The 14,496-nt window shown below is 42.5% G+C and overlaps 1 protein-coding gene across 5 annotated transcripts in view; it reads right to left on the reverse strand.

Moving 5' to 3' along the window:
• Positions 1-14,496, reverse strand: part of DIP2B (disco interacting protein 2 homolog B) — a 239,528-nt gene extending 225,032 nt beyond the window's left edge. For 4 of the 5 annotated variants that reach the window (XM_081249858.1, XM_081249859.1, XM_081249856.1 and 1 more), the window contains exon 1: positions 14,248-14,436. In XM_081249858.1, coding sequence (XP_081105984.1) covers positions 14,248-14,347 — 100 coding nt within the window. In that variant the 5' untranslated portion in view covers positions 14,348-14,436. Of the gene's footprint in view, positions 1-14,247 lie in introns of all 5 variants that reach the window. The other variant, XM_081249860.1, reaches the window with a different exon arrangement.

Genomic DNA, 14,496 nt, shown 5'->3' on the forward strand with positions numbered 1-14,496 from the left:
GGATCAAACACGTGTCCCCTGAATTGGCAGGTGGATTCTTAACCACTGCGCCACCAGTGAAGTCCCTGGAATTTTATTTAAAAGACAGAAGTCCACGGAAGGAAATTCAATGGCAGGGAAGTGACATGATCTAATCTGTATTTTACAGAGCTGACTGTAGCTGCTATGTGGAAAACAGGTTAGAGAGAAAAAAGCAGGGACACTAGATAAGGCACTATGAAGCTACAGATGAGGGAACAGAGGCAAGGTGATGATCGGCAGTGATCAATGATGGAGAGAAGCAGATGCAAGGGTATTTCTCAAGGTAGCACCACAAAGACTTACTGATGGACTAGATATGGGCCGTTGGATTGAAGAAAAGAGAGGAATCAAGAATGTGTCGGTTATCAATTTATTGCTTCTCAGCTCCAAATCTCCCCTTCATTGCCTGCTCTGTGAAAATTAAGGTGAACCCTTTAAATATTTTTCCTTTGCCAGATGCCACAATACTAAGCTTTGTTTGTAGAGGCACTGGAAAGACACTGCAGGAGGAATGGTTCCAGTGTGCTCCTCTTGGCAGGATAAATAGAGTATCAAGGATAAATACAATATCAGTATTTCTGATGTCCTATGGAGCCCTGGCCAACTTATTTTAATATCTTTTTTAAATTTGAGACAATTGGAAAGAAAGCTAGTCTAAGCCTGCAAAACCTTCATGTTTTTATAATTATGTTTCTTACATATACAAGGATTGGGGTACTTTATTGTTTGTTTGTTTTTTGTGGTACGCAGGCCTCTCACTGCTGTGGCCTCTCCCACTGCGGAGCACAGGCTCCGGACGCGCAGGCCCAGCGGCCATGGCCCACGGGCCCAGCTGCTCTGCGGCATGTGGGATCCTCCCGGACCGGGGCACGGACCCACATCCCCCGCATTGGCAGGCGGACTCTCAACCACTGTGCCACCAGGGAAGCCCCAAGGGTACTTTATTGTTTGCTCATCCTTATTCACATGCTGATACCACACTGCTCTGAGTATGATCATTTTAGAATCTGTTTCAATACATGGTAAAGCAAGGACCACCTCACTATTCTGTGCCTAAATTTTCTTGGCTATTCTAAAACATTTATTCTTCTATCTGAACACAGATTGTTTTACCTATTTCCCCACCCCCAAAAGAATTCTCCACTGGAGTTGTAATTAATTTCCATTAAATTTACATATATTTAGTTTTCCCATCCAGGAACATGGTATATATTTCCATTTTTTTCAGATCATCCTTAATCTTTTACAATTTTCTTCACACAGAACCTGTGCCTTTCTTGTGATAATTTCCCTTAAGTATTTTACAATTTTTTTTAGCACTACTATAAATGAAGTATTCTTCTCCTCACAAAGGCAGTTCATTGCCATACTTCCCCTGCCAACATCTCAATGATACCAAAGAATGCTTTTAGTTCCCACTCACCCGCACACTACCCTGTCCCGCGATGTCCAAGTTTTGCTGGAATCATTTAGAATATTTCTTTCAGACAGCAAGGTTTTCTCTTTCAATATGTGTCTTCAATTTCAAAGATCCTTACTTAGCATTTATATTACACACATTCCTTGTCACTCTCAATATATGTAATTATATCGATATATATATTATATGTAACATAGAGTAACAATAATATATGATATATATATATTTCAAAGTCCATTGTCTATCACTGTTTCCTCTCCTCTTCCTACTTTGGAAGGAGGAGAGGAAATATTATTTGTTTGATTAGAGTATACTGTCCAGATTAGAGTCTATGGGTGATATAATGTGAATCCTTGCACACCCACACAGAGCTTTCTTTTCCCTGAACGGTGAATAGTATCTAGACTGCCTATAAGATTTTTGGAGTGGACCTTTTCTCTAAATAGTCTGCTTCTTACACTAACACTATAGTGCTGCAAATGAGAACAGTCTGTTTTGTGGTAGTTTTAACTTTTTCTTTTGTATCTTTATCTTCTTTTGAATCTTTCTAACCTTTTCTTTACTTTTGAATCTTTATCTTTCTATCTAGGAACTTACTTGTAAGATTTTTTTTTTCTTTATCACTGAATTCAAGAATTTTATCAGAATATGCCTAGGTTTGTGCCTTTTCTCATCGATCTTGCCTGGAACACAGTGAACTCATTCAATCTTCAGTCTTTTTCAATCCGCAATCATTTTTTGGCTCAGGGAATTTTTCTTCTATTACTTATTCCTCCTTCTAACATTCTTGTTATCTGCATTTTTGGTTTCCTGGATCTATCCTCCAAGTCCTTCAACTTTCACGAGTTCCCATTCCAACTCTTAGTATTTCTGTTCTAAGCTTTGAAACTGTTATTTTACTTGAACTGAGTTTTCAAAAAAGAGGGCAGCAGAGATGTGCTCAAACTGCCATTTTCCCAGAATCATTTCAAAGGGGGTTGTTTAACTGCTATCTTATCACTCAAGTATAAAATAGTTTCTAAGTGCTCACTCAAAAGACAATTACTTTAAATTAATATTTTTAAAGCCCAAACAGCTATTTGTTGAGAAGTTACTAGACTGAAAGCTCCTTGAGAGCAGGGTACCTGCCTTCTATGCATCTCTCACCCTCTCAATAGATCTTGTAAATAAATGTGCTCAATACATCTTTACTGATATATTGATATGTTTAGCACCTTACAAGTTCCCAAAGGTAGAAGACCTTGTCATTACACTCACAAAATCTGAAGTCTAACTGAGGAGGCAAAAATAACATAAACAAAACAAATAAATAGCTGTCAGTTAAGTGTTAAACTGTTACTGAATACAATAGCCTAAAAATAGAAGAGATTAATAAGGACTAAAGTAGTCAGTTGGTTTCATGATGAAAGGACATCAACCAGGCCGTGAAACCACAGGTAAATTTTACTAGGAGAAAAGGTAGTCCTGACAAAGAAAACAGTCGCTGCAAAGGCATAGAGATGAGAATGAGCCAGTCAGGAAAAAGAGTGAGGAAACCAGTCTGACTGTAATAGAAGAGTCTGTCAGATACTACTAAGGAAATAAGAATAGATAAGGAGGTTAATGACAAGAGTCTAGATTCATTCACTGGTTGAATAAGTACTGAAAAGCACTTATGCTGAAGGATGCTGCGTGCTGTCCTCAAGCAGCTTACAAAGGGAGATGAGAATATTTATGCAAATGATCATATAATAACTTTAAGGTCATTTGAAAAATAACTATAATATAGGAGTAACGTTAGAGATTAGACCTCAGAGAACCAACAAATGAGGAAGTTGTCTTTTTTTTAACAGGAAGTTCTCTTCTAGGACTTCCCTTGGTCTCCTTGAAGAAAAGGATAAGCAAAGAACCATGGGAGGAAAACTCACAAATGCTTTTGCTATACATTCAATTTAAAAATGAAAGTTTCTCCAAACCAGAAAGGAAGTCCAATAAAGTAAGAATAACAACTCTTGGGACTTCCCTAGCGGTCCAGTGGTTAAAACTCTGCATTTCCACTGCAGGGGGCACGGGTTCAATCCCTGGTCAGGGAACTAAGATCCCGCATGCTATGCAATGCGGCCAAAAAAAGAATGACAACTCTTTACAATTTTAAGACAGGAAAAGAATTGTAACTATGTATGGTGACAGATGTTAATGAGATTTATTGAGGTGATCATTTCCCAACATATAGAAATATCAAATCATTATGCCATACTCCGGAAACTAATATAACGCTGTATGTCAATTATACCTTGATTAAAAAAAAAAAAATTTAAGACAGCCTGCTTGCCTCAGTCACAGATTTACTAAGCAAGAAACTATCAGAAACTTCTCCTCACAATTCCTGCTGGGTTCATTTTCATTTTTTATTTTTTATATTTTTGGCTGTGTTGGGTCTTCGCTGCTGCACGTGGGCTTTTCTCTCGTTGCGCCGAGCAGAGGTTACTCTTCGTTGCGGGCGAGGGCTTCTCATTGAGGTCGCTTCTCTTGTTGCAGAGCATGGGCTCTAGGTGCACGGGCTTCAGTAGTTGTGGCATGTGGGCTCAGTAGTTGTGGCTCACAGGCTTACTTGCTCCGCAGCACGTGGGATCTTCCCAGACCAGGGCTCGAACCCGTGTCCCCTGCATTGGCAGGCGGATTCTCAACCACTGCGCCACCAGGGAAGCCCCTAGGTTCATTTTTAAAAAGGAGATTCAGTGATAAGACTGGCCAGCACTGTAATGCATTCATGCCTGACCTGAATTAAAACCCACAAGGTTCCAGTTTATGAATAAATTGAAACATAACCCAAACATAACCTTGAAACAAGGTCCTTAAAAAGAAAGAAAAAAATCCTACAGCTGCTTTAGTTTACCCGTAAAAGCAGGAGTCCTCTGGAAAAAAAAAGGAGATATGAGAGCGCTATTCTTTGACAAAAAATAACTCCAAGAAAAATCAAGTAAAGTAAATGTCATTTACAGAAATATCTACATTAATTTAAACATTAATTTTTAAATCAAACATTAAATATCCTAAGGAAAAAACAAAACAAACAAAAAACTCTTTCTGAACCAGAATGTAACCACAATACTCTATCTGTAGCCCAGAAGCTCAAGTCCAGGGCACAGCAAGGACCTTTCAAAGATGCCAGACCTGTGCATTTTCATTTAGGGCTGTCCTGTGTAGCATCCAACATATTTTCCTTCTGGATTTTCCCCTCTCAGCTTCTCATCAACCCCATTCAATTCAAGGAAGAAAAATTAATTTCACATCAAAATATAAGTACATAAAATTATCTCTTACTTTACAGATACACAGTCTTAAAGGATTTTACCCAATATCTTTTGCTCTTTTTAGAAAAAAAGAAGTCACACCCTTCCAGAAGTCAAGCTGATATAAATGAAATCCTCCAAATATATGTTGGAGTGCTGGTTCTGGAAAAGCAAGGTCAAAAATAACCAACCTCACTCCAATTGCTATCCATTTCTCTTAGAATAGGATAGAACATTCCCATTCTTTTCTCTCCAGGGAGCCCTACCTCCAAAACTCCAAAGACAGAAGCTGTATCCTAAGAAAAGTGGGGCCCGATAGTTAAGATGGAAAAGAATTTTGCTGAAATTACTTGAAACATGATTCAGGGAGATGGAGGCAGTGTGGAAACACCGTGGGGTTTGGAGCCAAGTTGAGGTGGGTTCCAACCCCAGCACACTTAACTTTCAGGCTTCACGTTCCTTAACAAGTCTCTACAGAATGGAAATGACACACCTATCTTTAGTTGTTAGGATTAAAAGCACGCTTCAGAGACTTGGCCAAGATCATACAGTAAGCAGTAGAAACAGCTCTAAATGATTCAAGTGTGTTCTCTCCCCTTTGCCATTCCCTTCAGAACGTTACTGTTCCTGGTAGGGAAAAAGGGAAAGATCAGGTCATGTGTGATGGGCAGGATCTGGCACACCCTTTGTTCCACTCAAGGTTCAGTTGCTTTTTGCTAGCTCAGTTCCCTCATCATCATGATAATAGCAGCAATTTATTCAGCACCTACTTACTGGTCAGGCAGGATATATAAAGTGCTAAGCACAGGGCCTGTTACATAATAAGCACTCAATAATTGATGGCTACTTATACAGAGATCTTAACTTCTTAAGAGAGCTTAGGAAAGGCTGCCTTCTTACAGGAAATTGAGTGGAACAGAAGTTAAAGAGACAGAAAAAGGGGAAGAACATGCCAGAGTGGGCATTTCTCAGAGAAAGGCAACATGTACCAAGGCATGGAAGTGAAAAAACACCATGCATTCAGGGAAATACAAGTCATTCGGCATGGCTAGAGAAGACAGCAACAACATGGAAGGCGCGGGAAGCGGGGCTAAAAAGGCAGGCAGGTCTTGTTACACAAAGGATGCCTGGAATTTATCCTGTGGATAGGGGAAGCCAGTGAAAATTTTTCAACAGGGAAAAGGACACAATTAGATCTGTGTTTCAGAATGATCATTCCATTACAGAATAGAGAAGGATGAACTGAAGAGAGAAGAGAATGAAGGTGGGCAGACGAGTTAGGAGACTACTGTAATGGTCTCAGCAAATGACGGTAAGAGCTTAAACAAAGGCTGAAACAATGTGAATGGAGGGGAGGAAGCAGAATCAACAGAACTTAGTGACCCGTTAGAAGTTAAGGATGACCCCCAAGTATTTGCGGAGCAGAAACAAGGAGTACAGTTTTGGACCTACTAAGTTACAGCTGTCTGGGGAGAATAAATGGGATGTCTGGAGCAGAGAGGAGGCAGGGCTAGAGATACAGACTAGGCAGTCATCTCCCAGCCTTGACAGCTGAGGCCCTGGGCATAGATGAGATCATTCAGCAAGTGTCTGTGAAGTGAGATGAAGGCTAATGACAGATACCAGGAACACCCACACCAGGAGGAAGAAAGAGAAAAAGAAGCCCAAGGGAGAGCAGAAGGAATAGGTAGGGAGCTGGAAGGAAATCATACCATAAAAGCTAAGGAAGGAGGGAGTTTTATAAAGATATTGGTCCACAGTATCCAATGCTGCAGAGAAAGATGCAGAGAAAGATGTGAGTACTTTTCAGTCTGAAATCAGAAGTCACTGGTGGCCTTGGAGACATTTTTTTCAGAGGCTTGATGAGACAGAAGCAACGGACTGAGGAGTGAGCAAAGGTAAGAAACAAAATAAAGGAGATGTAGGCTCTACTTTCTAGGATCTATGAGAGGGAGTGAACGCTAGCACACGAAAGCAAATAGGTTCCAATACAAGATCGCGGGAAGATACTCTTCTTAAGATGGGAGAAACTTCAGCGTATCTATAGGCTGAAGGGAGGGGGCCAAGAGCCAAGTGTCAAGTGAGAGGAAAAAACAAAGACAAAAGACTACAAATGAATAGATGGATCAATAAAGTAAGATCCCAAGATCCCAGAAGAGGAGAAGGGACGAGGACTGAGATCACAGTCACAGGGACACACTGCAGAACAGGAGGGGGATAGCTCTTCCCCTGAGAAAAGAAGGAAAGAGGATAAGGGTGGGAACTGACATAGGTAAGTTTGTGAGTGTTGAGGACGGATGCTGAGGGAGTCTGGCTTTCCTTACAAGCTAGTAAGAATGAAGAGTGGTCATACACAGACTGGGCTCTGGCTTCACAGTCCTCTTTGAGAAACGGATGAAAGCTGGACTCTGCTCCCCAAAAAGGCACAGAAGCACTCACACTCAAAATTCTACACACGGCTTTAGAGTGTCCAGGTCCACTAAAGCCAACCCATGTATCCAAAGATTCTGTCAGCTGTGATGCTATGAAATTCCAAAGAAACGGCCTTTCAGAAAATATTTTGTTCATAGAAGAGCATCCACAAGGGAAGGCAACTTATTCATTATAAACACAAATATATGAAAACTCTTACTTAAAAGTCCATGACATAGTCCAAAAAAAGTTGAACTAGACTTCCCTGGTGGCGCAGTGGTTAAGAATGAGCCTGCCAATGAAGGGGACACGGGTTCGAGCCCTGGTCCGGGAAGATCCCACATGCCATGGAGCAACTAAGCCCGTGTGCCACAACTACTGAGCCTGCGCTCTAGAGCCCGCACGCCACAACTACTGAAGCTGCGCACCTAGAGCCCGTGCTCTGCAACAAGAGAAGCCACCGCAATGAGGTGCCCGCGCACCACAACGAAGAGTCACCCCCACTCACCACAACTAGAGAAAGCCTGCACACAGCAACGAAGACCCAACGCAGCCAAAAATAAATAAATAAATAAATATTTTTAAAAATAAAAAATAAAATAAAGACAATGAGTGACAGAGCCTTGGTTTTAGCAACACCTTTAGATAAAAATAGTATTTTTAAAAGATAAAAGATCAATCTAGAGCTGACCCTTAGGTCTAAAGATAGAGGACTGAACAAGGCTGGTGGTAAATGCAACTTAAAGGAAAAATGGATGCAAAAAAACTTTTGAACGAGGAGCCAAAGGGAGTTGTTCACTAAGGACAAATGGGGGAAAAGGGAGAGTCAAAAACCATGTGAAGGGGCTTCCCCGGTGGCGCAGTGGTTCAGAGTCCACCTGCCGATGCAGGGGACACGGGTTCGTGCCCCGGTCTGGGAGGATCCCACATGCCGCAGAGCGGCTGGGCCCGTGAGCCATGGCCGCTGAGCCTGCGCGTCCGGAGCCTGTGCTCCGCAACGGGAGAGGCCACAACAGTGAGAGGCCCGCGTACCAAAAAAATCCCAAAAAACAAAACAAACAAACAAAAAAAACATGTGAAGGTTGAGCACCCACCCACATGTACCTTTTCATACATAGCTTGAAGATGCTTGAGTCTAAGAAACCATGCTTAAATTTCAGAGCCATTTGCCGGAACCTACAGGCTTAGAAATGCACACATGCCAGATGCCTATGTGAAACAAACCAGCTACTCTTTTCTGCTCTAGTCAACTGCTTGCACTGACCCAACACGTGTTGGACTAGGGTAGAGGGTGCCGACAGGAGCAACTGACGGAGGAGTCAAGTATTACTTGCAAAAAAGAATTACACTAATTGATTCCATTCATCACTTCATATGTAATCATATTCTGCTAAGTAACACAAGATATTAAAAACAGCCAAGTCACTATGCATCCATTCACTATCAGAAACAATAAAGATTACACATACCAAGCACTTACTACACGCACACACCACACTCAGCTGTTCTCCTACGATCTCATTTTAAACCTCCTTACAACCCTAATAAGGTTGTCCTTCCTTTTTTAAGAACTGAAGAACTAAAACCAGGGAGGTTAGGCAGTCCATCCAAGGTCACAGGGCTAAGTGACAACCAGGACTTGGACCCAAGCCCACCAGATGCCAAAACCCGTGCTCCTCAAATGATCATACAACCCCACCCCTTGTGCCAAAATCAAATCCCCAAAACAGAGACTTTGCTTCAAGTAAAATCTGAGGTGAACAAAAATTTATTGCACTCCTAAAACAATACAAGAAAGAAATTGTTGAGCAGTTGTTTAAAGGACTTAAAGAATGACCTCTGTAGGAGCTTACATGGAGGTGAAATGAAAAACAATTTAAATATTTACAAAATCTATGACTGGCAAAAATGATATAAACTGTAAATGCTATAAGGTTTGGAGAAAGAGACCTCACAGTGTTCAGGGGCAGGTTTAGAAAAAAGGTAGAACTTCAACTAACTCTTAAAGAACTGTGAGAAATGGTGCAGACAAGCAGGAAGGAGTGTTTCAAAGATCATTCCCGATTACTCATGAGAGAGAACCATGAAGAACTATAATCATTAAAATACAAATACATGTGAAGGCCATTTTTAGCCAATCATCTGAACTTTCAACCCTGAGGTGCTAATCCTCACAAAGGCCAGGAAAGAAAGCAGCCACCAAGGGCTGGGCTGAGAGTGAAGGGTTAAAGATTTCTCTTATTCAAAAATCCAGGGACTTCCCTGGTAGAGCAGTGGTTAAGAATCTGCCTGTCAAAGCAGGGGACACAGGTTCGTGTCCTGGTCCAGGAAGATCCCACACGCCGCGGAGCAACTAAGCCCATGAGCCACAGCTACTGAGCCTGCGCTCTAGAGCCTGCGAGCCACAACTACTGAGCCCACGTGCCACAACTACTGAAGCCCGCGCACCTAGAGCCCAAACTCCGAAACAGGAGAAGCCACCGCAGTGAGAAGCCCACGCGCCACAAGGAAGACACAACACAGCCATAAATAAATAAATAGATAACTAAGTGTATTAAAAAAAAATCCAGCTCAGTGTTATGGGCTGTCCAACAACAAGATTAATTTTTCAAAATACATAGAACTAGGGTGTCTAAACAAGCGCTATCCTTTACAGTAAAGTGAATCATTCTTCCAATGAATTTGTCTGTCACTACTCTTCTGGAACTACCCTCAAAACCAGTTTACCGTCATTCTAATTTTTTGACAGTCACAAATAAAACACATTTATAATCACTCTAATTTTTTCATTCACAGCTAGTTTGGACTCCAGAAGAACATCAACCAGCTTTTCTCTACTTGACACCAAGTAACCTATAAAATGAAACTCTACCCTCAAAGAATTAAAATTTGACACTATGAGGATTTTCAAAGGAATGTGTCACAGGCTCTGACAAGCAATTCCTAAAGATGAGTTCCAACACAAGGCGGGTATAGCCCACCAAAAATATAGATATGCAACTTTCAGAGAATAAATCACTTAGATAATGCCCAGTTTTGGTTTTTCAAAAACCCACACACCTGCTTTCCTTAATACTCCTAACACTAGGAATGACAACTGCTTAGACATAATTTTCTGATAAAGGTGTTTCTTATGAATTAATGACTATGCTACTTATTTGGGGGGGAAATGGCCCACTTTCCCATTATAAGTAAAGTAAGAAGGAGTTACCAGTTTTCTGGTGGCTTAATTCCAATTGCCCACTTTGAACACTGTGAAATACAATCTCAATTCAGCATCTCCCCCTTTTCCTCTTCAACTCCCCCACCTCTGCCCAACTCCTAAAGAGGATTCACTTCAACTCCTAGGAAGCAGCTGTCTCTTTCCCCTCCACCTTCAAGGTGGACCTGTACCACTCTTTGAGGATCCTGAGATATGTGATGAAATAGACAGGAGAAAGGGAGGATGTGACTGGGTTTGTTGTGTTTGTGGTCAGAGAAGTGTTCAAACAAGAAAAGGGAGGGTCCCTTCCTGTAAGTGTTATTTTATCTTAAATACCTTTCCAGTTGTCATCTTGGGACTGTTTTCAGGCACTGAAAGACTTGCACCCCTTCTAATTTGCCACAGACTGCCTTCTTTCCTTCACACTTACGACAACTTCACGAGCTAAATCACAGCCCTCTCTAACAGCATCCAGTTTTGTATTTAAGGTTCTCTGCTGTTCCTTTTTCACAACAACAAAGCAGACAGCTTCCTCTTTTCTTAGAAGGCAGTTTCTGTACAGAACCCTCATAGACTGTTTTGTCTCATGGACTGTTTTGTTGGTATTTTTAAGTGATTTCCATACCGGACTCAGAGCTCCTTGAAAGCTAACACAGTACCATGCTCACCTCTGTATCCCTAGCACATAGTAAGCAGAAAATAAATGTCTGCTGAATCAAATAAGTGAACGATAGATTTAAAAGAGATTTCAGAAAGAGAATCAACAAGGCTCTTTGGAATTGTGGCATACAACTATTTCGTAGCATTTGCTCAGAGCAAAAATTAGAGTTAATAGCTTGTGCAATAACCGTAAGGATATTTAAATTGTTCGATGGTAACAGATGCCATAATTACATGTCAGCTTAAGATAACGCACTTATTAGTGAGCAACTTTAGACAAAATACTTAACCTTTTTGAGTGTTAGTTTTCCCTTCTGTTAAACCAAAACAACAACAAAAAACTATTAACAGGTGTTAATAACATCTGTTCTACCTAATCACAAAGTTGCAGTGAGACTCAAATGACACAATGCATAAGATCATGACACAAATACAATGAATTATCAGACAGATTTAAACAAATTCCCCTCATTAGTGTTATTTTATGTGCATACACTTGACTAAAACATATGACTCAAGTTCAGACAACAGAGCTTATTACCAAATACATAATAAATGTAATAATACGTGTGAATCATGAAAAAATTTTCAGTTATGGGAATACTTGCAGAAACGTCCTGCCTATTCAATTAGTCTACAGAAAAGCTTATGATTAGGTGTCAGTTCAATATTAAATGATTCTCCGGACAGTGCTGGGCTGTTCTTTTTGGTGCAAAAGCAGGCGGCTTTATGCACCAAGTCCATGGTGACCTGCCTGAATGAAGCACCAGCCACAGCACTGGGTTCTGCAACGCACTCTGCGGCACACAGCCCAGGGTGGCGCAACCTGCGTTCCAGCGCAGAGCTGGCTCATCTGTGACCAGAGCCTGCAGCTGAAAATACAGGGGCGAGTACAAAGAAAATTCTTTAATGGCATACAGCTCAGACGATCGCTATAATTAGGACCAACTACAGCCTGAACCTAACAAAATGAATAAAATGGAGGAATGAGTGCACCAAAGCCAACAACACACAATGAACACATAGTTAAAAACACCTTTTTTTTTCCAGAAGAAAAAAGTACTTTTGTCAGAGCAGTAACTGTAGAAAAAATTTTAAACAAACAAAGGTCCCTTCAAAATATGGTACAGGCATCACAAATAGCATGCTATAGATTTGGGGTTTGTTGGTGGTTTCAACTTCACTTGAATTCCTAAAAATGTCTACCTACTCCTCCAGTCAACCATCCTCTGTACTTTAAGCAAGAGAGACAGACAGATGGCCAAGATGCTGACACCGCAGGTTCGAGGTTTTTCAATTATATTTTTTCCCGTTTTCCATTGCTAAAAGAGATGAAATACAGGATAATGTAGTATAAACCTTTAAGAAACCAATTCAAACTCAGTTACACGCCAAAGCAAAACAACCCTGCATCAGAAAACAAACCATGCACTTGTCCTTAAAAATGCTGAAGGCTTGGCAATACAGTTTGTAGGAGTTTCACACTTTCTTGAAGGAGACAAAGGTGATCTAATCAGTGTGAGTCCTAGAAATAGTTCCTTGGAATCATCTCTAGAAACACCCAAAGAAGTAAACGATAAAAATGGAAGCAGATATATCAAGAATAAAGAGCTTCCAGGATTTCCCTCTCCATGTAAAAGCTATCAACTCCTATTTTTAATCTCATTCTGATGCAAACATCCAGCCAAACTTCTCTCCTTCTGGCTAATCAAAGATAGCTGATGTGATACTATAAAGTAACTTTTAAAAGTCTGACTTGAATGAAAGTCATCACGGATTGAATGACAATGCTTTAGTCCAGAAGAATGAGGTTTCTGGGGAGGCAGAACCAAGACGGCAATGCCCTAAACATTTCACAGAAACAAACTCACCCACCACAACTGATTCTGGGGACTGGCCAAAGAGTAACTTCCCAACTGGTTAACTGAAAAAAAATATGTTGATAATTAAGTGCAAATGAAAACAGCACCTCCCTATACATTGGGAAAACCTAACAGGGTTATTAAAAATAATTATTTCCCTCCATGCCCAACTGGCTTTATAACACTCAAATCTACTTCTGGTTTTTCATTGTAAAGGATTGCGGGGTGGGAGAGAGAATGCCTTGATAAGTAAACAAAAAGTCAGAACTCTCCTGGGAACTTATCACATTCTTCTTTTCCAACCAACAATTTTTAATCCACTTGAAAAATGCTAGCGAAGAGGGCCTTTGGCAAAGAACTCAATAAGAATATGCAACTCTGGGGACACCACCACAGTACTGACATCAAGCTTGGAGAAAATGCTGCTTTTGTCTCAGAGGCAGCCTGTGATAAAAACAGGAACTTTGTGGAGAACTGATCACAACTGCACAAGAAGCCTGATCACATGCCCACAACAGAGCAACGTTTCTCTCATTGTTGTCCAGGGACTTCTCTAATAATAGTGGCTCGACTTATTCCATTCTTTTAATTCTCAATACCAATCCAACCCTCCTTGTAACAATCCATTAACAAAAGAAAGACGGTGCCGGCCAGGATTTGCATGTAACCGGTAGCCACCTCTCTCCTTCCCTCTTCAAAGACTGCAAAAGGTGATCAGATGCGGACAATTCAGCCCGAATACAGGCACCAGGAAAAAAACCCTTATGACAAAGGTGTTCTAAAAGCAGCCCTGTGTGTCTCTCTGTGTTAATGCCACTTCTTCTGGCCTCCCTAGGACCCTCTACGGCCCACCCCGCTTCTATCTCTCTCCTGTCACTGGGGAGGCATCTCGCATTGTTAAAAAAGGAAGAAGAAATGCTGGCGTATTTCCCCTGTCTTTCTCTTTTTCTGAAGCGGGGGAAGGGGAGCTGAAACAGGCTAGGGCCCTCCCCTGGAAAAGGGTAGCGGAGGACAGGAGAAAGCTGTCAGCCACCCTGCTGGCGGCCTCACCCCCGCCCCGCCCCCACCGTGCCCCGGCGCCCGGGCAGAAGCCTGAAGCGGGAGGACACAGCTTTGTCTCGGGTTTTGGGGGGCAGGGAGCGCAGAAGCAGCCCGGGCCTGGGGAGGACCTCTCCTCCAAGCCTCTGCTCACCCCCTCCCAGGGAACACAATGAATCACACGGAAACCCACTTCCCGGGGTGAGAGAAGGGGAACGACCCTTCAGAGCCCGGGCCAGATTTCCGGCACCCTCCTCCACTCTGCCCGCACGGCCACCAGGGCGCGCGGCGGGGACCTGGTCTCCCCTCGCCGCGATCCACAGCGGCGCCCGGGCGCCCGCTCCCCCGCCCGTCTCCTACCCTCCGAGAGCTCCAGCTCCAGCTCCGCCAGCTGCGCCCGCACTTCGGGCGGCAGCGCCGCCACCGCAGCCGGCGAGGGTTCCAGGCCTCGCTCCGCCATCCCGGCTCTGTCAGCCACACTCCGGAAAACAACCGAGGGGGCCGAAAGAGGGACGGACTGACGCGAGCCCACACCCCTGCTACAGGATCCGGCTGCGGCCGCCAAGCGCCGCCAGCACCTCCGCTGCCGCCGCCGCCATGAGCAAGGGT

Source organism: Mesoplodon bidens (genome assembly GCF_964165515.1).
Source record: "Mesoplodon bidens genome assembly, chromosome: 11".
NCBI lineage: Eukaryota > Metazoa > Chordata > Mammalia > Artiodactyla > Ziphiidae > Mesoplodon > Mesoplodon bidens.